This window comes from Mytilus galloprovincialis, chromosome 6 (assembly GCF_965363235.1).
Source record: "Mytilus galloprovincialis chromosome 6, xbMytGall1.hap1.1, whole genome shotgun sequence".
In the NCBI taxonomy this organism is placed as follows: domain Eukaryota; kingdom Metazoa; phylum Mollusca; class Bivalvia; order Mytilida; family Mytilidae; genus Mytilus; species Mytilus galloprovincialis.
The window spans coordinates 67,731,388-67,758,372 of NC_134843.1; the positions used below are offsets into that span (position 1 = coordinate 67,731,388).

Genomic DNA, 26,985 nt, shown 5'->3' on the forward strand with positions numbered 1-26,985 from the left:
ATAAGCTATGCCATCACCAGCCCAGTAGTCTAACACTTCGGTGTTGACATGAATATCAATAATGTGGTCATTTTTAAAAAAATTCCTGTTTACAACACTTTGAATTTTTCGAAAAAATAAGGATTTTCTTATCCCAGGCATAGATTACCGTAGACGTATTTGGTACAACTTTTTGGAATTTTGGATCCTCAATGCTCTTCAACTTTGTACTAGTTTGGCTTTATAAAAATATTTTGATATGAGCGTCACTGATGAGTCTTATGTAGACGAAACGCGCGTCTGGCGTACTAAATTATAATCCTGGTACCTTTGATAACTATTTACTCTAATTTCTGTCATGATTTATTTTAAAATACCTTACAGAGAAAACTTAAAAGTTAATTAATGAACCATAAACATGAGGCTAAATACAATGTACATATGAGTCATGAATGAATACCCAATATCCTTTGTTTTTTTTATTATATGACAGACAAAAACTGAGAACATATTAGGGATTTGTGTACAAGGTTTGAAGTATCCAAGACTTGTACCTTTAGAAAATTCAAAGCTTTAAACAAATACTGTACAATGAAAAAATATTGGTTTATTTATTATTGTGAATGCTTGAGTATTGACAAAAATGTGAAATGTATTGAGATGAGACAAAAGTCCAGTGTCCTAGTCCATAAATCAGCACTTATTAATAAAAAGTCACAAAAATTTATATCTAAATACTATTTTGCACAAACAGTATACCTACTGTACACATAAAAAAAGTTCAACATTTGCACAAAGTCCTTTGCACTAGTATGATAATAATATCAAAATATTGTCTGATCAGTATTATGCAATTCTTCAAGGGTAACTGTAAGTGTCTGGTACTTGCTACAATATAGAAAAGAAACAATCTTGAGGCAAGACAATAAAAGTATAATTACTATATGTATTACTATTTCTGATGTACTCTTTATAGACAAAGTCTTTTCCTTATCAAATATTATTTCAAAAATCTTCCACTGAATTCTAGTTCTCAGATTGATTTGACATACCAAAACTTTGATGATACTGGTAAGAAAATAACAAAGTTAAAATTCATGTAGATAAATTAATGAATTCTATGCGACTGTCATACATGTGAGAGGTTTAGCTATGAAAAAAACAGGTTTAATCCATCGTTTTCTACCTTAGGGATTACATGTACCAAGTCATTAATGTGACCTTTTTCCCATTAGTTTCAGCTTTTGATGTTACCTTTTTATAAAGGACTATTTGCTTTTGAATTTTTGTTGGTCTTAAGTTTGATTTTTTTTTTTTTTTACTTTTTATGACTTATAACCAGAAACTTACATTAGCTGTTTCTTGTTGTAAGGAAAACTGGTTACTCTCGGATTCTCTACTATTGTCAGAGCTCGGTGTAGCCAACACATTTCCTGATGCAGTTTGATGAAGGTTTGATTGATGTTCATTGTTTTCGGTTTGATTAATTTCCTCAGATTGCTGAGATTCATGAGTTGTGGTGAGTGAGGGTTGCTGTCTTTCCATACTTGGTGGAGGACCCTGTGTAGGATTGGTAGCATCTTCTGTATTATTTTCTCTGATGTCTTGGAATTCCCCATAAGGAGCATTAGCAACGATTTTGTGACTGTCATTATTAACTGCTTGATGGATATCAATACCATTTACAGTTGTTGGTGAAGGAGTATATCCTTCGGCTCCATTTCCTGATGATTGAGCATTGGCTTGTTGCTCTTGTGATGTTGATCTTATTGGTATGACTAAAATTAGAAATTCAAAATAACTACTTCTACAATATAAGTTTGGGAATGGTTGCAATAATTCATGCTAACATGAATAGCACAAGCTAAATGTTTTTACTTTTTACTGTTACTACAACTGGCCTTACCGTAAATTCATCTTTTTGTGTTTAATACTAATGTTCGGATATTTCATGAGTACAGAGAAACCAAGAATTCAAATGTTCAACAGATAACATTTGGTTTATAGAAAATATACAGACTTTCACAAAACCACAAAATTTTAAAAATGCAAATTAAAATTCATCAATATTATCATGATGATGTTGAGGTCATAACCTCAACTGACTTGAAGTTTATGATTTCCCGAATTTCATCAAGGTGGGCACTTTTGTAACCCAATCTGACTGTTTTGACAAACATTAAAGGTCATTCTAATATGTTGTTGCGACATACAGTATTTGGGGGATATTGTTTTCACACATTGCAATTATGTGAAAGAACAAACAAGTATTCAATGATCAGAGAAACTTGATGAGTGATGAAGGCTAAATGCATGTTGGTTTTCCTGTTTAAATAGTTTTCACTAGTCATATTTTAGGGCCCTTTATAGCTAACTGTTAGATGTGAGCAAAGGCTCCGTGTTGAAGATCACACTTTGACCTATAGTGGTTTTTCTTTTACAAATTGTGACTCGGATGGAGAGCTGTCTCATTGGTACTCAAACCACATCTTCTTATATTTATTCCCAATAACCCTGATACAAAATTTCTTTAGCATCAATTTGTAATTTCTCTTTAATACCTTTAGCCGTTGGCCTGACTCTTGTCTGTGGCTTGAGGATTTCTTTTGCAACAGGAGGATTTCTGGCTGACAAATCTGGTACGTTTGGCTGATTTGCAGCTGGTAATTCTGGAACCTCTGATCGTTGGCTAATATCATTTACATCGGTCAGTCTATCAGGTACAGTCTGTAAGCTTTGAAAAAATGCCTCAGGAATATTCAAATTGAAATTATTCCTTGGAAGACTTTCCTTTCTTAGTTCCTTTACAGATTCTATAGAGAAATCGTCACTCATTGTTTTCGGTATTGTATCAGGATAACGATCACATGGCACTGGTGATTGAGTCTGTGGAGAGCTCGCACTGTGAACAAAACCTGATTCCAAAGCGTTTTCGTCCAAAGAATTGTCATCTTGTAAGAAATTATCAGCATTCAGAGAGTTATAAGTTTTGCTATCTGAGTGTGGCACTTTAGGTCTGTCCTTGGTCTCTATTTTATTTTCACATGTAGATGCTTTTTCAGATCCATCAATAAAAGTGTTCATAGTTAAGCCACTAGCTTGTTCACTAGCTGAATCTATATGATAGGAATTTTGTCGTCCAGCATGTTCATTCATCATTGTATCACTTTTCAAGCTTTGTGTGCCATTTCTATGCACAACTATATTTCTATTTGATACTTGATTATCCAATGAACGACCTTCCTCTTCCTGGAATGGTGAGTTTGGCATGGAATGGCCAATTCTTGCAGAGCCATTTGAACTTTGTCTTCCAATGTCATTTTGTAATCTGCTAATTTCAATAGTATTTAAAATTTGTTCATTTTCCTCAGGATCTAGCCTGTCTCCTTTCTTACATTTGTTACATCTTGCACTAAAGATATCTGAAAAATTATAAAACTAAATTATTCAAAGTACTCCTCACTCAAATTTTGTTTTCCATAGTTCAAAATACATAAAAGTAATTATCTGAAAAAAATTAAAACAATGCAAACTGGGGGAGGGGCCAAGACTCACGTCATTTTATGTGAATGGCCTTATATATAAAAGTTATAATCCCTTGTCCAACAAATAAATCAATTTATGTATTACTATGAGTAATCTTAAAATAATCAATTGTTTCAAAAACATAATTGTATGTGCACAATTTCCCATACAGAACTTGCTTACAAAAGCACATAAGTTTCACATGTGAAGCACATGAGATGCAAGTAAGAATTGTACGCAAATCAGATTGCTCACGTGTGCAGTTTGGTAGTTCATATGTGCCCACAAAAATCTAACATAATGCTCACATGTGCAATTCAAACATCAGGTGAGCTTTTATCATCCGTGTTAGTTTTATGATAGTTTTGTACTTTGAAAGTTTGTCCATTCTTCTTACCATTCAAAACTAACCTACATCATTGTTCATATGAGCTTTTTCAAAATGACATGCCCAGTCATGTACTTCCTGTAAATTCAAATTCAAAGCATCATGGCAATTTGGAGGTGGAGGTGAAAAATTTTAAGCCATATTTTGTGCTATTTGAAGTTAATGGCATTGTTGGAATCTGATAAAACCAGTGTGGCTGTGGTTAATTATTTGTAAGTTACCATTTCTATTTCATTATGTTAATTTTTGTGTCAGATTTTGAAATATATTACAATTTTAAGTCCTTTATGGGGAATATATATGCAGGTTGCTTCAAAATAAGTACTACATGAATATATAGATTATTCCTTCTTAAACTTTCTGAAATACAACACTTATTAATCAAAGACATTCATTATGTACTAAACTTGCAAGTCCCTCAATTAGTTTTATACTGTAATATATATGTTATATGTTTTTAGTCATTATCATGATTATTGTTTAAATAAAAAATAAAGACCAAATAATAGGAAATCATAATTAACTGACAAATAATAATTAAAGAATAACACGTTTAACATGATGTGTCAGTTATTTTATTTTCAATTGAATTATTTAAGATTTTAATTTAAATTTGAAAATATTCCTATTTTGAAGCAGCCATTTTGTTTTGGTCAACTACTATTCACGTGTGCAACATGTGAGCAACTGCTCATATGAGCAATCTAATAAAATGCACATGTGAAACAAAAGCTCATATGAGCAGTTGCACGTGAGGTTTTTAACATGCAAATTAGGTTTGTTTCATATGTGCAATTTTTTGCTCACAAAATACTCAACTAATTTGAATGTTAAAAACTTCATGTGCATTTGTTAATTTCTAACGTGAGCATCTTATGTGCAACATGTTAGCACTTTTTGGTAAGGGTAATGCCGCTTAGCATGGATAAAATCTGTGAAGTTACATGCAATTTTCATTGACTGGTTTAAAGAAGATTTTTGACAGTTAATTTGAATCAAAGATATCAGACAAAACATGGCTGAATTAATGTTTGGCTTCAATATCTCATGGATTGATTTTTGACAGGGACCACACTCCTTCTAAATCATTGAAAGGGAGAATTTCTTGTTTGCTTACAGCACTACAATATCTATTAAATACAATATTGATATTTGAACGTTTTTATCCTACTTATATCATTTGTTTTTGTTCAATGCAATAACCTTATACATGTGTAAAAAACAAAATCATACATTTTCTATTTGTCAGGCAACTGTACTTCTATCTTAACATACAGATGGGTGCGGTCCTAACCTTGACAAAAGTTAACTTGGAGTTAACTTATTGACTGCTTTCTAAGTTAACTTGAGAATTTTTAAGCAGTCAAGCAAGTTAACTTCGTCGTTTGTGGACCAGACCTACTGTCTGCTTTTTTAGGACTGCTGCAGACCTATCGACAGGTCTGCTCCAGACCAGACCTGTGGACAAGTCTGCTTTTAACCAGTCCTGAGGACAGGTCTGCCCAGACCAGACCTGTGGACAAGTCTGCTTTTGACCAGTCTTGGGGACAGGTCTGCTCCTGACCAGACCTGTGGACAAGTCTGCTATTGACCAGACCTAAGGACAGGTCTGCTTGTGACATATTATCGTGTTTAAGAGTTTTCATATCAGACTTGAGCTTTAATTAAAATATGTAAACAACATTCGCATTGTTTTTCCACAGATATTATTTATTATTTACTCGCAAGACTCTACTAGTCTATTATACAAATTCTCTTTTTTTTTTATTTGATATACATGTATTCTTAATATATAAATAAAAAAAATGGCTATACAATCACACAGAGAGTTTTTTTTTAAATTAGAAAGCGGATAGAAAGGTTATCCAACGCATCGGAACAATATTCTTATATCACGGGATATCAACAACATTGTCGACGTTGCTTCGTTCCCCGTTTTTTACCTGTCCCTTCCTAAAATGTTTATGCATAATTTATACATGCATGGATATTTCATTGTTATTCAACTTGTTTGCATTGGATTTACTATTCTATTTTCCGCAGAACATTCTAACAGAAATTGTACAGTGTCCGTAAGCATACGGTGTGGTAAAACTATCAACAATCTCGCAAATTCGTCAGCTTTATCGAGAGATTTGTCTTTGCCGATTATGATATTGATATATGGGAATTCCCAAAATTATACTCAATGCGAACTTAAGTTACTGAAATAGTTGTCACTTGACGTTTAACTATAAATAAAATCAATCAACCGACAAAAATAGATAAACAGTATACTATTCCCAGAAGAGAACCTCATATACTTTGTTTTTTATTTAAAAATCATTGTAAATAGTACAAATGAATTTAGACATGTCAGTCATGTCAGTGTTGGTACTTTGATGATGCGGCATAATAGTGTTGTTTTACACACCATCATGCACTACTATATATGTAGTGACTGTTATTATGAATAAAGAGATGAAATGCTGACACTCTCAATTTATTCAGAATTTTTTTTGCATTAATTTAATATAAGTTTTCCAATATATTGATTATGTGTACATTTTGGGTCCTACTCAAATGTGCGCAGGAGTGCAAAGAGAGGACATTAAGACCTCGGTACAATACTATACTGGTATATAGATTTGCAAATAAAAGTGCACATAAGGTCAGTTATATTTAAATAATTTTGTTGTACAAATCAGCATGAGGTATCAAAACTACTGAAATTTTGTTGCGTATCAGTATTTTGAGTAAAAAGAGGATATGCTGGCACTCTAAATTTATGCGAGAGAAAAAAATTGTTGTTATTATATTGCAATATTGCTGTCATGGCTGTCCATTGTCAGGCCTCTACAATAACTTTTTTTATACGACCGCAAAATTTGAAAAAATTTTCGTCGTATATTGCTATCACGTTGGCGTCGTCGTCGTCGTCGTCGTCGTCGTCCGAATACTTTTAGTTTTCGCACTCTAACTTTAGTAAAAGTGAATGGAAATCTATGAAATTTTAACACAAGGTTTATGACCACAAAAGGAAGGTTGGTATTGATTTTGGGAGTTTTGGTCCCAACATTTTAGGAATTAGGGGCCAAAAAGGGCCCAAATAAGCATTTTCTTGGTTTTCGCACTATAACTTTAGTTTAAGTTAATAGAAATCTATGAAATTTTGACACAAGGTTTATGACCACAAAAGAACGGTTGGGATTGATTTTGGGAGTTTTGGTTTCAACAGTTTAGGAATTAGGGGCCAAAAAAGGGCCCAAATAAGCATTATTCTTGGTTTTCGCACAATAACTTTAGTTTAAGTGAATAGAAATCAATGAAATTTAAACACAATGTTAATGACTACAAAAGGAATGTTGGTATTGATTTTGGGAGTTTAGGTCCCAACAGTTTAGGAATTAGGGTCAAAAAAGGGACCCAAATAAGCATTTTTCTTGGTTTTCGCACCATAATGTTAGTATAAGTAAATAGAAATCTATGAAATTTAAACACAAGGTTTATGACCATAAAAGGAAGGTTGGTATTGATTTTTGGAGTTTTGGTCCCAACAGAATAAGGGGCCCAAAGGGTCCAAAATTAAACTTTGTTTGATTTCATCAAAATTGAATAATTGGGGTTCTTTGATATGCCGAATCTAACTGTCATGACTGTTTTTGCAGATTCTTAACTTTTGGTCCCGTTTTCAAATTGGTCTACATTAAGGTCCAAAGGGTCCAAAATTAAACTTAGTTTGATTTTGACAAAAATGAATCAGTTAGGTTCTTTGATACGCTGAATCTAAAAATGTACTTAGATTCTTGATTATTGGCCCAGTTTTCAAGTTGGTCCAAATCGGGGTCCAAAATTAAACTTTGTTTGATTTCATCAAAAATTGAATAAATGGGGTTCTTTGATATACCAAATCTAACTGTGTATGTAGATTCTTCATTTTTGGTCCTGTTTTCAAATTGGTCTACACTAAAGTCCAAAGGGTCCAAAATTAAACTTAGTCTGATTTTAACAAAAATTGAAATCTTGGGGTTCTTTGATATGCTGAATCCAAAAATGTACTTAGATTTTTTATTATGGGCCCAGTTTGCAAGTTGGTCCAAATCAGGATCTAAAATTATTGTATTAAGTATTGTGCAATAGCAAGTCTTTTCAATTGCACAGTATTGCGCAATGGCAAGAAATATCTAATTGCACAATATTGTGAAATAGCAAATTTTTTTTTAATTAGAGTTATCTTTCTTTGTCCAGAATAGTAAGCAAGAAATATCTAATTGCAAAATATTGTGCAATAGCAAGATTTTTTTTTTAATTGGAGTTATCTTTCTTTGTCCAGAATCAACCTAAATCTTTGTTATATAAAATATACAATGTATATTCACTTTTTACTACCAACTGATAAATTAAAATAATCTTTACCATTCAGTGATAACAAGCAGTTTTTTTACATCTTAATATTTTATGATGTATTTAAATGAGTAGTTATTGTTGCAAACTCCATTAGAAATTTTAATTGAGATTAGTTTTGGAATAAGGGAAAGGGGGATGTGATTAAAAAAATTGGGTTCAATTTTTCTAATTTGAAATTTCATAAATAAAAAAGAAAATTTCTTCAAACATTTTTTTGAGAGGATTAATATTCAACAGCATAGAGAATTGCTCTAAGAGAAAACAAAAATTTTAAGTTCATTTGAACACATTCATTCTGTGTCAGAAACCTATGCTGTGTCAACTATTTAATCACAATCCAAATTTAGAGCTGAATCCAGCTTGAATGTTGTGTCCATACTTGCCCCAACCGTTCAGGGTTCAACCTATGCGGTCGTATAAAGCTACGCCCTGTAGGACAAGTACATACCAAAATTTACTTGTCCGAATTAAATTGTTACTTGTCCAAAAAATTTCTATTAAAGATAAACTTTTAGTTGATTAAAGGAGCAAAACAAATTTAAACAATATAACAGAATTTGATGTAACTATTTCTTTTAAAATTCTCAAAAATATGAGTCAAGTAAAACTGCGAAACTAGTCATGTCACAAGAATTAGGTTCTAGTTTTCATCAATTCCAGTCTCATCAGACTCTAAACATGAGGCACCATCTGATAGGCCTGTACACTCATTATGTATTCTGGTTTTTTTTTAAGTTGAAAAAAGTTTATTCAAATTCAATCAATAAAATCAAAAAAGAAGATGAGCCATTATAAGGTGTGATTGCCAATGAGACAACTCTCTGCAAGAGACCAAATGACACAGAAACTAACAACTATAGGTTACCATATTGCAAGTATTGTTTTTTTCTACTCAAATATGATTTTGTGAATTTTATGGTAAATAAAAAAAATGTTTTTGTGAAAAATATTACCGGTATGGTATTTATTATAAGGAACAGAATAAGGTAGCAAAATGAGGTACTGTTTTGTCTTGGTCCCAAATTTCTCCTGCCTTGTCAAACTGTCTATCAATCATGTCTACTAAATATGTCTCCTACGGTGCCAAACTGTCTATTAAACTTGGAGCTGAATCTTTCAGGTGACGAACTGTCCTGTAAAGTTACCTTATCTACAAAGCACATCATTGATTCGGATCAGTAAGACTAGTTTCCGAGAAAAGTATACCTTTTACCTGGTAAAAAGTACCTGATAAACAACCAGTTAAAAATTATCGATTGCAAGTAAACATGTTGATGAAAAAGGTTTTGCAATTGAATAAACAGAATTCAGAAACATGTCAAAATAATATTTGTTTTCTTGTTTTTTGTTTATAATTACTTTGTTCATCAAAGTTGGATTGAACTTATTTTCAACAGAATAAGCGTACTTGTCCCGACGGACAAGCTTGATACAGCTTTTACTTGTCCGACCTTTTTTTCCTCTGGTACCGGACAATCGGACAAGCGTTATTGTCGAGGCCTGATTGTATTATACATTGAATCCTGACATGAAAAAAATATGGCACATTTACTATGTGTGTACATATATTTACAAATTAAAGTGCACAAATGGTTAGTTTTGGTCAATGCAGTCAAAGAATTTTGTTGTACAAGTCAGCATGAGGTATTTAAACTATTGAAATTTTGTTACGTATCAGTATTTTGAGTAAAATGAGGACATGCTGGCACCCTAAATTAATGCAAAGAATATTTAATGTTATTATATTGCAATATTGCTGTCCATTGTATTATACATTGAATCCTGACATGAAAAATATGGCTGATTTACTATGAGGGTATATATTATATACAAATAAAAGTGCACATATGGTCAGTTTTGGTGGATGCGGTCAAATAATTGTGTTGTACAAATCAGCATGAGGTATCAAAACTATTGAAATTTTGTTACGTATCAGTATTTTGAGTAAAAAGAGGACATGCTGGCACCCTAAATTTACGCGACCAAAAATTTGTTGTTATTATATTGCAATTTTGCTGTCATGGCTGTCCATTGTATTATACATTGAATCCTGACATGATAAATATGGCTGATTTACTATGAGGGTATATAAATTTACAAATAAAAGTGCGCATATGGTCAGTTTTGGTGGATGCGGTCAAATAATTTTGTTGTACAAATCAGCATGAGGTATCAAAACTACTGAAATTTTGTTACGTATCAGTATTTTGAGTAAAAAGAGGACATGCTGGCACCCTAAATTTATGCAAAAAAAAAAATTGTTGTTATTATATTGCAATTTTGCTGTCATGGCTGTTCGTTGTATTATACATTGAATCCTGACATGAAAAATATGGCTGATTTACTATGAGGGTATATAGATTTACAAATAAAAGTGCACATATGGTCAGTTTTGGTGGATGCGGTCAAATAATTTTGTTGTACAATTCAGCATGAGGTATCAAAACTACTGAAATTTTGTTACGTATCAGTATTTTGAGTCAAAAGAGGATATGCTGGAACCCTAAATTTATGCGAAAAAAAAATTGTTGTTATTATATTGCAATTTTGCTGTCCATTGTATTATACATTGAATCTTGACATGAAAAAATATGGCTGATTTACTATGCGGGTATATAAATTTACCAATTAAAGTGCACATATGGTCAGTTTTGGTGGATGCGGTCATATAATTTTGTTGTTCAAAGCAGCATGAGATATCAAAACTACTGAAATTTTGTTACGTGTCATTTTTTGGAGTAAAAAGAGAACATGCTGGCACCCTAAATTTATGCGACCAAAAATTTGTTGTTATTATATTGCAATATTGCTGTCCATTGTATCATACATTGAATCCTGACATAAAAATATGGCTAATTTACTATGCAGGTATATAGATTTACAAATTATAGTGCACATATGGTCAGTTTTGGACAATGCGGTCAAATAATTTAGTTGTTCAAGTCAGTATGAGGTATCAAAACTACTGAAATTTTGTTACGTATCATTTTTTTGAGTAAAAAGAGGACATGCTACAACCCTAAATTTATGCGACCAAAAATTTGTTGTTATTATATTGCAATATTGCTGTCCATTGTATCATACATTGAATCCTGACATGAAAAATATGGCTAATTTACTATGAAGGTATATAGATTTACAAATTATAGTGCACATATGGTCAGTTTTGGACAATGCGGTCAAATGATTTAGTTGTACAAGTCAGCATGAGGTATCAAAACTACTGAAATTTTGTTACGTATCAGTATTTTGAGTAAAAAGAGGACATGCTGGCACCCTAAATTTATACGACCAAAAATTTGTTGTTATTATATTGCAATATTGCTGTCCATTGTATTATACATTGAATCCTGACATAAAAATATGGCTAATTTACTATGCAGGTATATAGATTTACAAATTAAAGTGCACATATGGTCAGTTTTGGACAATGCGGTCAAATGATTTAGTTGTACAAGTCAGCATGAGGTATCAAAACTACTGAAAATTTTGTTACGTATCAGTATTTTGAGTAAAAAGAAGACATGCTGGCACCCTAAATTTATGTGACCAAAAATTTGTTGTTATTATATTGCAATATTGCTGTCCATTGTATCATACATTTAATCCTGACATAAAAATATGGCTTATTTACTATGCGGGTATATAGATTTATAAATTATAGTGCACATATGGTCAGTTCTGGACAATGCGGTCAAATAATTTAGTTGTACAAGTCAGCATGAGGTATCAAAACTACTGAAATTTTGTTACGTATCAATATTTTGAATATAATTTTATGAGAACAAAAATTTGTAGTCATGTTTTATTAAATGAAATAAACTATTGCTGATTGTGGCTGCATAGTTCAGGAATTATAACTAACAAGGACGTATACAACTAACATCAAATATACTTCTTTTCAAAGATATACATAATAAAGTGCATATATGATTGAATTTGATAGGTATAGGAATATATATTCAGTGCCCGTTATCGTTGTAACCAAGATCGTTTTTATAATAGATAGATTGTCAGATCACAGATAAATTTGTGTTAAAAGCAACGTGTTATGCGTTCTTATTTTTCAAATATTTGTATTTAATCCGCTTTATAAATCGGAATTATTAATTTTACTTTATTTTCGATGTTTATTCTACAAAACAAAGATATGAAAAATATTTTTAAAATAATCGATGTAGAGCGGTCCTGGTTACAAGTTAACTTAGTGTTGAGCAGAACATTGAAAAGTTAACTTGGGAACAGGTCTGGTTTTGATCGGATTTGTCAAAGCAAAAGTTAACTTTATATGTTAACTTTGTGGCAGGACTGGTTTCGAAGTTAACTTATGTTAACGTATGACAGGACTGGTTCGAAGTTAACTTATATCAATAGCGGACCTGTTTCCAAGTTAACTTTTTGGCAGACAAAAAAAGCAGTCATAGGACCATGTCCGCTTTTCAAGTTAACTAGATTTTGGTCCCAGGACTGGTCAGAGCAGTCCTAAATCCGGTCACAGGTTAACTTTGACCAGTCCAAATGACTGGTCATCAAGTTAACTTGCTGTACAGGTTAGGACTGCATCCATCTGTACTTTCCTTTGTGGTTTTTATGAGCAGACTTGTGGTCAATTACATTGGATTGTAATTAATTAAATTACACATTACATTGCAAAAATGATCAATTACACTAATTACACATTACATAGTTTTTGAAATGTAATTAATTAAATTACAATTACTTTATTAAAGTAATTAATTAAATTACACATTACATTTCATCATAATATTTTTTAACAATATTATACATGTATATATAATGCATGTGTAAAATATTCATGTAAGCATAGTTTAAGAGTTGGATTTGATAATCATCAGTAATTTTAATGTTTTGTCATTTAGTCTGCATCTCTTTGGTCTGAACACTTTGACAGCAATTTTAAATAGTCTTTTGACAGGAGCTAATGTGGCAGATATTGCTTGATCAGAACATGGAATTGTTTTACTTCCATGATCAGAAGATGTGTTGATAGGAGAGGGAATTTGTTCCTATTAACTTGGCAATACATTACGGGGTATTTTGACATATCAGAAATAAAGTTATTTATATTAAACATAATATAAATAAAGAAATTATAAATAAATTAAAAATATTGTTTTTTACTTAGATGTTAAAAAGTATGATTGTCACAATATTGAAAATAATTTTTAGTACAAACAATGTGTATAATGACTAAATATTAGTAATATTTTGCTAATTAGATAAAATACATGTAATAGTAGCATTGTCCGTGGACATTTTAACCTGATTAATTGCTGTTTGTTTTTACAGCTGTTAATTTTAATTTCTTTAATCCTTTTGTGTATACTAATTTAACAAAATGATTGTGTGCAGTGATTTTAAATTCTAAATGAACTGTCTAAGAAAGATTTTTCATATTTTTTTTTTTTTTTTAACAAGGTGAGATAAATAACTTATCAATCTATTTAAGTTAAAGATATTTCTTAAAAACTGAACAAAACACTAATATATGATTCTCACATTCATTTTTAAATTATAAGACAATTCATAAAAAAAATTTGTAAGTCAAAAAATAATATAAAAACTTCAGAATATATTACAGACTTCATATATATTTAAAAAGTTTGTGATATCAATATTTGAAAAATACAATTTATATTGTTAAACATAAATCCTTATCATTAACACCATAAAAGTACATGAAATTGAAATGTAATTCAAAAGTAATTGAGCATTACATGCTTTTTGCATTGTTATTAATTAAATTATCATTACATGTAATTAAAAAAATGCTCAATTACACATTACATTCAATTACATGAAAAATTGTAATGCAATACACTTAATTACCATTACATTTTCAATTACCCCATCCCTGTTTATGAGATGAATGAAAATGTTAATTATGTGCAAGTAATATTTTTCCATTTTTCACTACAATTGTGTATATAGAGGCGGCTCAAGATGGGGTCCCGGCTGCCAGGGCACCCCTTATAGAGCTACATGAACTTTAATCCAGACTTTTTAACAGTTTCACTCCAAATTTTGTTTGGCCTCCCCAATTTCTTTTTTCAAAATCCTGGATCTACAACTGGTTTATACAGATTTTATGCATTATACAATCCATACAGTCAATTTATAAAGAAAGCAAAACTAAAATTACAGCAAATAGGTCATAATAATACATATTATTACATATATAACTATATATTTAAAGTTAGAACATACCAAATATATAAATCAAAACTCAAATGGCAATTAGGTATACAGTAGTACATGTCAAATAATAAAAAAAAAAAAAAAATCTTAAGCAAAGCATAAAAGCAGATTAAAAAGCATGTGTCATATCCCTACTCATAATTCATAATTTCATAATATCCAAAAACTGGTATAGTGCCTAACAAGATTTTGTGAGGTAGACATATTTTGACTTTATTTAATGACTACCTTACTTTGGGATTGATTGTAATTATCATGTTCCTATGAGACTGAAAAATGTAGGTTTTTTGTAAGATAAATAATAATTTTACCTGGCATAGCCGTGTGTAAAGTGTATTTTGGCATTTCTCTCCGAAAAATGACTTTTTGATTGGAATAAAACGTTTCATTTGTAAACTTTTTCTATTTTCTCCGCAATTGACTTTTGAAAGATAATCTTTCTACTGTGCATTTGAATTTTTTTTGTGAAAATAGGAGAATTGGCAATTCTTACCTTTCATACCTATTCTCTCATTGATAAAACTTATCCAGTGTCCAGTTTGAAGGTCATTTTAGTTACTGTCACATTCATGCACATTCTGATTTAATAAATAGTCATGTATGTAAAGCATTAACAGTTTGAAGGTAAACTAATAATAACTTTACCCAATCAAATTGTGTAATATTCAATAACAATGACTAGTCCACATTATAATAAGTAATAGGGGTAAACTGGGTAGGGAGAAAATGTAAGATATTCAAAATTTATTTTTTTGCAACAACAAAAAAAAATTTGTCAACCCAAAAGTTTTGCTATAATTTCATAAACATGTTGTTCATTATGAGTACAGTTTTTGGATCTTCATTTATGTATTTAAGGCCATACAAAGTTTGGGCTTCAAAAGTCCACATAATTATTGACTTTATACAGAAAATGGAAATATTTTCTAAAGACATTCTCCTTACTCATCCATCAAATTCCATCTGATGGTCGATTCTCCATCAAGTTTCCATCATCTTACATGTAATGGAAAATATTCCATCGGTTAAAATGTGCCATCAATTATCCATAAGATGGCAAAAATACCATCAATTATCCATCAGATGGAAATTATGCCATCAGTTTTCCATCATCAAGAACACAAATTCCATCAAACAATTTCCATCAACCATTTTCCAGCATTGATGGAAAGTTGATGGAAAGTTGTTCCAATACTCCATCAACATGATGGAATTTGGTGGCATTTGTTCCATCACAAAATTCCATCATGTTTGATGGAAAATTTAGGGAAGGGTTAAGTTCGAACCCTGAACATTGGGGCAAGTATGAACACAACATTCAAGCTTGATACAGCTTTGAATTTGGATTGTGATTAAAAAATTGACACAACACAGGTTTCTGACACATAATGAATGTGGTCTAATGAGAACCTAAACTTAAAAACTTTACATTTTAAATTGGACATTACCTATTATGGTCCAATATCCAAAATATAAATACATGGTTAGATTCAGCATATCAAAGAACCCAAAAATAAAAGTACATGTTTAGATTCAGCATATCAAAGAACCCCAAGAATTCAATTTTTGTTAAAATCAAACTTAGTTTAATTTTGGACCCTTTGGACCTTAATGTAGACCAATTTGAAAATGGGACCAAAAATTAAGAATCTACATACCGGTACACAGTTAGATTCAGCATATCAAAGAACCCCAATTATTCAATTTTTGATGAATTCAAACAAAGTTTAAGCCTTTGGGCCCCTTATTCCTAAACTGTTGGGACAAAAACTCCCAAAATCAATCCCAACATTCCTTTTGTGGTTATAAACCCTGTGTCAAAATATCATTGATTTCTATTTACTTAAACTAAAGTTATAGTGCGAAAACCTAGAAAATGCTTATTTAGGCCCTTTTTGGCCCCTAATTCCTAAACTCAGTTGGGACCAAAACTACCGAAATCAATCCCAACCTTTCTTTTATGATCATAAACCTTGTGTTTAAATTTCATACAGTTCTTTTTACTTAAACTCAAGTTATAGTGCGAAAACCAAAAGTATTCAGACGACGACACTGACGCCAACGTGATACCAATATACGACCAAAAAATTTTCAATTTTGGCGGTCGTATGAAAACAGAAAAATGTCCTTGAAATTACCAATCTGGGGGCAGCAACCCAACAATGGGTGCTCAGATTCATCTGAAAATTTCAGGTCAAAGAGATCTTGACCTGATCAATGATTTCACCCCATATCATATTTGCTCTAAATGCTTTGGTTTCAGAGATTTAAGCCAAAGTCTACATATGTTCTATTTTTAGCCATGGCGGCCATCTTGATTGGTTGGCCGGATCACAGGACACATTTTTGTAATAATGATAATTGTGGCCAAGTTTGGTTTAATTTGGCAAAGAAGTTTCAGAGGAGAAGAACTTTGTAAAAGTTAACGACGACGGACGACGACGACAGACGCAAAGTGATGAGAAAAGCTCAGTTGGCCCAGGTGAGCTAAAAAAGGTTAATAAAAAACAAAGCATTATTAATACCATGAAACAAGGTCTAGATAAAGGCAACAGTACTATACCGATGTTCAAACTCATAAATCCATGGACAAAAAACAAAATCGTGGTAACAAACTAAAACTGAGGGAAACGCATTAAATATAAGAGGAGAACAACGACACAACACTACAATGTAACACACACAGAAACGGACCAAACAACAGACAAAATCCCACGAGAATAACAAATATAACATCAAAACCAAATACATGAATTTGGGATAGACAAGTACCGTGACACGTCTTATCGCAATGTGAATTTACACTCTTTATAGATGGTCCCTAGTGTCGATTTACGCTGTCCTTAACGTATAATACTGCACTGTTACTATATCTAAATTCAGTAATAAAAAAAATCACCAAAATCTATATACAATACATGACAAAAACAGACGGATCCATTATAAATGATAAGAGAATAACAATTCTTGCTTCATCCTACATATTGGTCTTTTGGTGTTGTCCCTTAAACCTAAAGGTCTTAACTTATAATGAATATATATATTTTGCTTTGGTAAGAAAGAGTCCATGAAATGCTCAGAATGACCGATTTGCATCAATTTTTTTTCAATTGGCCTTTTTTTGGTGCCTAATTCCTAAACTGTTAGGATCATAACCCCAAAATCAATTCCAACCTTCCTTTTCTGGTTATAAACATTCATAGATTTCTATTTACTTATACTGAAGTTATTGGGCAAAAACCAAATGTCTTCGGACAATAACAGTGTCAATAACGACAACGTGATACCAATATGATGACCGCAAAATTTTTCCGGTTGTATAAAAACCTTTGAGGCACATACAATGTAAGTAACATAAATTATAGTTAATAAGTCAAAATTGTTATCTAAAATACAAACCCCCATCATTTCTGTGTACTGAATTATCATTGCTACTACATGTATATTTCAGTTCTTTTGGTTTTCGATATTTATGTAAAAGTATCAGGGTGCTAACAGCAGCTATCACTAATGATGAGACTATTATAACACAACTGGAAAAAAATGAAGGACATAGTTACTTCAGGTAGCATTAACATGTTTGTTACAATTTTTTATACAATGTAAAGTAAACAAAGAACTGACCGTTTGAATGAAAATTTTAACACCTGAATAATTAAATGCGATAAATCCCTCAAATTATAAACATGCTAAATCAATAAATAAAACTACATTTCAATACAATTATGAAATTTATAATATTTGTTAACTTATTTAGTATATGATACATGTAGTAACACTGAAACATCCTAAGTTCACTTGTTACATTCTCTGCTATGAAAGAGTTACCTTTGAAACTGATTATTTCTGGAATGGTTTCTGAATCAGAATTGTAAATTGTTTTGCTATATAATGTTTTTTTGTGTGGAAATATCATAAAGAATATTAATAAAATTCAAATCAACTGGCGTTTCACTATAAAATGATGAATATATTTTTTTCCCTCAAAATTTCTGTACAAATGAAGTAGACTGTAAAATTATGAATGGCCGATCTCAACAATCAACTTTGTTTTCTGAGGTTTCTCTTATTAAACCATTTTAAAAGTAAATGTCATTACAGCAGTTTGATCAGAAATTCTAGACATTTATCTTCCCTTAATTTTTGTTTAATTTCAAGCAAGGCATAACAGTTTTTACTTACATTATTACAATGTTAGTTCCCTTGCTTTCTGTTTTAATGGGTTTCATATGTACAATCTGTCTTACTGAAAAAAAATACATACATATCTTGTTTAACATCTATCAAGTCTGTGTGCTTGCAAGGTATTTTTTTCAATAGTTAACAATTGGAAAGATTTATTATCCTTAAACAATATTATCACTGCACTATATACAAGGAGCCAATGCCTGAATCTATTTAAGATTTTGTTTCTTGGAAAATTATAAGTCCAAAAACAATGGTAAACTACTAAGAGTTCATTTTTTTTGGAAGAAATACTCCTTTTTGAATACAAAAATATATGAAGATATTGTCGATGGATCCTCACATCATCTTATTTTCAGGTTTTAATTGATTCTTGTTTTTTATTCTTCCATTATTTATCTACACAAATATAATTTGACAATAATGTGCTGTTCCTGCTAAGTAAGTACAGCAGATAATATTAGAGTGTAAGAAAAGAAAGCTTGTGGGTAGTATCAATATTCATGAGTTAAGGAGGCTTGCGGGTACAAAAATTTCGGCAAACAGTTAAACATTTGTTTTTTCATTACAAATTTTATTTATTACACTATCAGTTATTACATAATGATACGGTACAAAAATCAACCAAAAAAATCGATTCGGTTTGGCCCAAGATGACTTTTAAAATGTTTTTATCATTGGAAAAGCTCCAAATTATCTCCCTTTGGTGCAAAAATGCCATTTTTTGGCATTAAAATTTAAATATCTTCTTTAACTCATCAGTGACCTACATTTTTTATCAATGTTTTCAAATAAGCTTTACATGAACTAAATAATTGTAAAATTTTAGCGATTTCTGTGATTTGGTTTTTATTTTGATATTACCTTTATTTCTCCTATTAGTTCAACAGAAATCAAAGAGCTGATAGCTCTGAGGTGGAAGAAGGTAAGTAAAAGGTAACTTGAATTACCATAAAAGCAGCCCCCACTTACCCAGCCACTAATCCAGCCGGCTTTGTTTCATTATCTTTATGACGTTTTTTTTTCTTCAAACAAGAATGTGTCATACATGTGAGTACATGGATTTCCCATCCGTACAAACATTTTCTATGTTCAGTAGGTAAAATCTAATTTGGCAGTAAAATTAGAAAGATCATTCATGAGGAACACATGTGGACTAAGTTTCAAGTTTATTGGATTTCAACTTCATCAAAAACTACCTTGACCATAAACTTTAACCTGAAGCAGGACGGATGGACAGACTAGAAAACATAATGCCCATAAATGGGGCATAAAAATAGTAAGACTTGTTACATACCCGCCAACTTTTGAAAGTTCCCATGTTTTTTTTAGTGGGGGACAACAATTTTAAAGGTTACAATTTTTAGCGAAGTATTTTTTTTTGCACGATCTGGATTGTCTAGATTGTCAAATTTGTATGATGAACTTACATGCCTTTTTCTTAATAAAATTGAGAACGGAAATTGGGAATGGTGCATGATTCTAGTTATTAAATCGGTAGAAAAGATGAACATGTAGCTAGCAGACCAGGGTTTATTTTCTTGTGAAAGAATATTAGATGCTTGTTGAAATTTCGAATTTTTAATTATGCACAAAGATGGACCTTTAACAGGTTGGGAACAACACTCCAAATGAGGGATAACTCTCATTGGAAGAACATTACAAACCACTGTAAAAAATGAGCACCTTTATATTCATATTATTTGTTGAACCGGTTTGTTGGTCAAAGTGAAAATAGAATAGTACATTAGTTGTCCTTTAAAGTCATAAGAAACCACAAATTAAAAAAAAGGCATATCTTTTCATTATAAAACGTATGCACATATACTTTTTTCTGAAGAAAGTTCTTTAATTTATTCATATTTAGAAGAAGTTTAATTTATTTTGATTGCTTCCTTCCAGGAAACAAATCCCCTGACATATTCTCCGTATGCAAAGTGACCTCAGTGTGACCCATCTCGTAAAAATTCGGTAATCGCAATACGCATGGATGTCCTTAAAATAAACTATTATCTGAATTTACATGTTAAACACGTGCTCAATTTCCATGCTTTTTGGTTGATATTTTGTTGATTGTTGACAAACAGGTGACATCCGTTAAACTTCGGCTTCAAAACACGAACTTTAATTACCTGACATATTTTCACAACAACACTGACCATGTTGACCAATTGAAAAAAAAATTGACGATTATACGAAATTTATGCGAAAAAAAGGAAAAATTCATGCACAGAAGACTAAGTTTATGATGTTTGAATGCATGAATCCTGAAGCTGTTAAGAACCTGCTTGAAGATGAAAATTCACATGCCATGTTCACGTTTTAACAACTAGATGAAAACAACACAAGTTCAAAATCTAGCATGTTAAAATAATCTTCAGAGAAAACATTTTTGATTGGCTTAATATTATTAATTGATCATGATAAACACAGAATTTTATTTGCTGAACACAATTGTCTTACCTTAGGAACAAAATAAGGAACAGATGATTTTCACTTAATCGTTTTTAAGAGTTTTTTAACGATACCCTTAATATTAATATTTTTCAATAAATGCAAGCACGTATTATAAAACGTCCTTGATAAGAATAAAGAGAATGAACACAGTGCAAACGTACTATACGGGCGACAGAACTCAGGACGAACAGACCAAGGGCGAACATGTAAACAGGGCGAGTTGTCCCGATACCAAATTCACGCATGCGTACTATAAATATCTACAGTAAAAACATCCGGCTACAAGTAATGAAATAACGTTCATGTAGATGAGATGAAATCTAACAATTTACATAAATAAAAGGGTACATATTTACGATAGTGATTGTTTTTCAATCCTAATTAACAAATTAAATGATTCAGATGCTTTATCATGTGTAAAAATCGGTGTCAGGAATCAGAACTTTGTTATGAAATTGTAATACACAGAAACGAATGCGGCATACGGAGGCTCAATGATTTTAAAGTCGGCACCATAGGCCTTCAGAAGACTTGAAGTCTTCTTCCACCAAAAAGGGACATTAACAAAAATGTATGTTTTTTTCGGAGGCAGATTGTGAGCTTAAATGAACAGTGACCCCATATTTTTATTTCATTTTTATATAAGTGTATGATAAAGTTCATTTATGAAAAAATATAGAGAATTTAATATTAGGAAAAAAATTTGATTTAGACCCGCGAGCCCCCTTAAATTTTTTTTCTCAATACCTTTTCAATTTCTGTAAATTGAGATAACAAGAAGGATTGGTAGAATGTTTGATTACCCGTACAAAATAAGAAGTAGGAATCCACCTAGACACCAGTAGGAATGAAGTAGGAATCTACCTAGAATCAAAGATTCCATATAGAAAGTAGGCGGACATAGAAAATGAATAAAATTCTGACTGGAATTTTTATTTTCCTACTACCCAAAATCCTACTACCTAAGTGGAATTTTAAAAGTCCATATGGTTTTTTTCTGTTTTGAAAATCTGATTTGATTATATATTTTCCTACTAGATGTACAAAATTCCTACCAGAATCAATTTATAGATTCCTACCAGAAAATATTTCTACCTGGAATCTTTTTAGTTATCTTGAACTGGATTCTTGTTTGTTAATGACACACATTTTGCAGTGTTAAATGCAAGCAAGTTCCAGTTCACAAATTCAAAAGTTGGAGGGGAAAAAAATGAAAAGTTGTGTTGGAACACAATGCTGCAAGCTAGTGTTACACAACTACATAATAGAAATGTAAGAACATATGGCTTATGAAGACTGAAGGTAATTCTTATACATTTAAAATGAATTTTTTATCTGCCTGTCAAAATATTAGTAATCAATTAATTCAACAATAGTGTATAATTTTACTTATTGATTCACTCTTAATTTCATTTAGCTAATCTTTATGTTGATGTATAACACAATTTCTGACTTGCATATATTACAGTTTCCTTATACATTTCAAAAGTCCATTTTCTTAAAAATGAATGTATTCTATGAATTTCCTTTGTTCTTTGTTGTTGAGATTCAAACTTGGTGGAACTTTGAAAAATTCCTACCAGGTTTTCTAGTAGGAATTTGATTTTCCTACCAAATTATTCCTGCTAATTTGCATAATCCTGGTAGGAATGTACTCCTACTAAGAAATTCCTGCTAATTTAAATTTTTCGGCTATTTTCCATGTGGATTCCTACTACTGTCTAGACCAGAGTATCACTCTTTTCTGGAAGGAATTCAGAGCAATATTCCTACTATATTCCGTGAACATTCCATTAATATATGAAGCATTTCGTACAGGAAAACCTTATTATTCCTACCGCATAGTACTGTGCATATATATTTAAAGTAAGAAAGCTATTTTGACAGAACCTTTGTTTATAAATAGTGTCTTCCAAATTTGAAAAAAATATTTATTGACAAGATTTTTCAATTTGCTTTTTCAGACATGCTAAATGAAAAATCAGGAGAAATAATTATACTTTTCATGGCCAGTCTTGGAATAAACAGTTTAAATCTTTTTTTTTATAGTTATTTTACCAGTATCTTTATTTTATTGTAAAGTAGAGGTTCCCCCATTTAATATTACAACAAAGGAGCTTGATAATAAACTGTAAATAAAATGATATATGTATATTGTAATGCCAAGGAAACAGAGATGCATACATGTAAGCAATGAATTCATATGTGTTTTTTTACAGGTTAAGTTTATCACTTATACATTATTTTAAGGTAGATCATAAGTAAATGTTTTTTGAGACAGAATTTTCTTATAATTTGCCAAAATGAAGATTTTACTATGCTTTTTTCAAAAATATAATAAAAAGTATGGGTCACCGTGCTATTTTTCAAGCTATGAGTCGTTGAAAATTGCCTAAATTTGGTTAGTTTGTTCATGAAAAAACACATAAGAGTGCATAAAACAAATTCTATGAGATAGAATTTTGAAATAAATTGTGAGAAGATAGATTTTATTATATCTTTAAAGAAAATAAAAAGAAAACATGGTGTCACCGAACTTGTTTTCTTGCCACAAGTAAAAATAAAAAAATTTCCTATTAGCCCAGTATAAATTTTGTACTAAAAGAGTTATCTCCCCTTAAATGGCTCATTTGAAAAAAAATATTTTAAAAACCAAAAAGGTTGATATTTGTTAAAATATTTTGAATAATACAATAAATTAACAAGTTTTCTTTATATAAATAAACAGTCTAACCATTAAATTGCAAATGTGTTTCCAAATTTGCTGACTTGGGCAAATAACTAGACCGATTTTGTACTGTGATTGTACAATTCAAGATGGCGGTATACCATGAATCTACCTTAACATGCTTAACAAACCTTCAAAAGCATCTTCTATTTTCAATATAACTTTTCCAGATTTTTTAAATCCATATGCGCATTGATACGTCACATTCAAATCAGGTTTTGAAACATCGTTAATGACCAAATCAAAACCGTCTTGTCGCATGGACATCTTATATTTCATAACATCCTCTTGATCAGGAGCACCATTTAATGCCAACATTTTCTGCTTAGGTCCTCCTTCCCACATTTTAATCTTCATGCCATCAATAGAATAATTATCAGCAATACAAAGCAGTTTTAAGTCTTCTCCATATGCTGATATTTTTTTTTCTATTTTCCATTCAACTAAAACATGTAAAACATGTAAAACAAAACGGTCAATTCAAATGGAAAGATTTTCAATTATTTTTTTTTTATCATGCTGATTAAATTTATGCTAAAACAAACATTTATATACCTCAGATTGACTTTAAGAAGAATATGTTTAGTGCTTCAAGAGCATTATGGAATCATAAACTGATAAAGATGTTTCAGTAGAAAGTACAGTTACTGTATTCATAAATGTAATAGAATAGACCACTTTCAAGTTCATCCATCACCAGAAAAAACTTGTCAATTATGAGCGCCTTTTGACGTCATTTACCAGTTAGAGGGGATCGCCTGTATCCCTGCACTATTATTGTTCATCAAACGTCTTAGTGACCGTCATTGTGCAGAATCATCTAGAAATAATATTTGTTTTGTAAGTACCTAATCACAATTCCCTAATGACAGCAGTGGTGATTGTCAATTATGAGAATTTAATTTGCCTAATAATGCGTGCAATATAATATTAAAGTTTTCCAACCACTCTCTCATCATTGGAACGGAAGTGATGATGCCCCCAAACGCGCGAATGGTGTTCACTAAAACCAGAGTTTTTGACGGAAATGCATCAAACTCGAAAGTTGTCTATTATATCAGTCATTTTTACATTCCTCTTGAACATAAAATTACTTTAGTCTAGAGCCCAATAGTCTGTTTGACAATTCCTGCAATTGACCCTTTAATTGGAGATCCCCTTTTTCAGTTGTTTAAAAAAGATTTCTCAATATCGCAAAAATTAAAATCGCAATTTTGTCTATAATGACAAAATCACAATATTAAAAGCAGGCAATAATTTCTGAATTTACAGTACTTAGGTGAGGTTTTGGAATAAGTCAAATGTTCAGATTCCTTGGTGTTTTTCCATACGATACAAGGTAAAATATTTTGCCCAATAACACCTATTTATCTTTTAACATAAGACTTAAGAGCTCATACAAGGTCATTTGACAAAATTTAAGCAGATTCTTGATTTTCTGTCTTTTGATATGAGACCCAAATAATACCGATGCAAATACATGATATATAAGGTAAAAGTCAGAGTCAGCCTTTTCCCGCCATATTTTATAAATAAAAAAATATGCAAAAGGAGGTCCATGACCTATCAATATTTTTAGCTAATACTCTTCCAGCTTAAAGTATCAATTTTGAATTCTTGATTTATTTTATTTGACCTTAGATCACCTAAGTATATCCTTAAGTTGTAGTTAAGCTAAATTGACTTTTGATACCAACATATCACATTCAACTTATCACACTTTCAATATGCAAAATCAATTTTGTCTGGTATAGAACCAGTCTACAATTGTAAAAGGGAAATAATTTGTTTAAAAAGTGTTTAAAAGAATCAAATAGGTAATTGGCAAATCCCTTATGATAAAGAGAAACTTTGCTGCAACCTTGCAGTAAGATTGCAGCAAACTTGATGGACTTTAAGTTCACAACTCACTCTTTATTTTCTTCAACTCATCTGTTAAATTTTGATTTTAGTTTAAAGTATTTAAAATCAGTATTGCTCAGGGAATCAACATTCATCACTAAACTTTGCCTTATAGTTGTATTATGATTTTTCCAGTTGATTTTTTCATTCATGACAAATACATCTTGTTATTTTTTCATATCAAACTACCTCAATAATATTCTAATAATCACCAAATGAATTTAAATTTTGCACATCTATTTTTACCTGAACTCATTCTTACCTTTAGCACAGATACAGACAACACAACTCAAAAGAAACAAGTCATGTATCAATCTATCCATTTATCTGTAATGAACAATTTTAAAGATTTCAAAGGATTATTTAATGTAATTTACAAAATACAACAGTTGTAAATTTCCTCTAAATAAGTGGTCAAGTGCCATGAAAATAATACAAAGTAGCCAAACTTAATGATGACTTGCATGTATTATATTTCATTTATTTTTAACTAGTTTTAAAAATGGTACAGTGATTGTCTAAGTCACTTCATCCCTTTTGTAACAGTTTTGATACATCTGTCTATCTCATTTAAAATATTTAGGTTTTCAGTAATAATATCTAAATAAATAAAAATATTATGGTATCAGTATTTATAAACATCTGGAAGCTATGCAAATACATTGCTGCAGTGCTGCTTTGACTTAGATAACTGTTAACATGGAAAAAGAACAAGTAATGTAACATAAATGCTACAGGCAAAAAATTAGAAGATTACAGGAAAGGAGAGCACAAGGACTATAGTATATATCATCAACACTCATTTCCCCAGAAAATGGTACAGCCTACATAACAATCCTTAATGAATACAAAACCTTGAATCATACAAAAGGATAGCTGTGGAACCGTAGCTGTCAACTCCTTATGTTATATTTTTACTATTTGCGGGTGAAGGACCTTAGAGCTATGGTTCCACAGCTATCAAAAAGGATGTGCAAGAATTAAGCCCAACTTATTTTTTTAATCTCTGTTACAATCTTAATAATTTGCACTTACCTGCACATATATTTTTCTCACATCTACTAAGCGCATACATAAACAGAACGATAACAATAGGAGCACTGTACTTTAAAGGAAGAAGAAGGATTTGAATAATAGTATTTTAAGGGTTTAGTTTACCCAACTGATGACAGTCCAGTAATATAATATCTTTTACTTCTTTTCTGAAAAACGAATA

General features: G+C 31.1%; 1 protein-coding gene across 1 annotated transcript; it reads right to left on the bottom strand.

Moving 5' to 3' along the window:
* Nucleotides 1–257: 257 nt before the first annotated feature.
* LOC143080157 (uncharacterized) lies at nucleotides 258–26,985 on the bottom strand. Its single transcript, XM_076255882.1, has 8 exons — nucleotides 26,805–26,985; nucleotides 26,032–26,096; nucleotides 23,999–24,310; nucleotides 18,680–18,743; nucleotides 17,897–18,030; nucleotides 2,541–3,401; nucleotides 1,330–1,757; nucleotides 258–867 (listed from the first exon to the last, which is right to left on the bottom strand). Exons 2-8 carry the CDS (start codon nucleotides 26,090–26,092, stop codon nucleotides 838–840), a joined length of 1,890 nt encoding a protein of 629 aa, XP_076111997.1. The 5' UTR covers nucleotides 26,093–26,096; nucleotides 26,805–26,985; the 3' UTR covers nucleotides 258–837.

Excerpts from the sequence above, each read along its gene's own strand:
- LOC143080157 (XM_076255882.1), bottom strand. The coding sequence starts at position 26,092 with ATGGATAGATTGATACATGACTTGTTTCTTTTGAGTTGTGTTGTCTGT. Across the intron at positions 24,311-26,031 it reads TGTCTGTATCTGTGCTAAAG|TTGAATGGAAAATAGAAAAA; the intron begins GTAAGAATGAGT and ends TACATGTTTTAG. Across the intron at positions 1,758-2,540 it reads AGTCAGGCCAACGGCTAAAG|TCATACCAATAAGATCAACA; the intron begins GTATTAAAGAGA and ends TTCTAATTTTAG.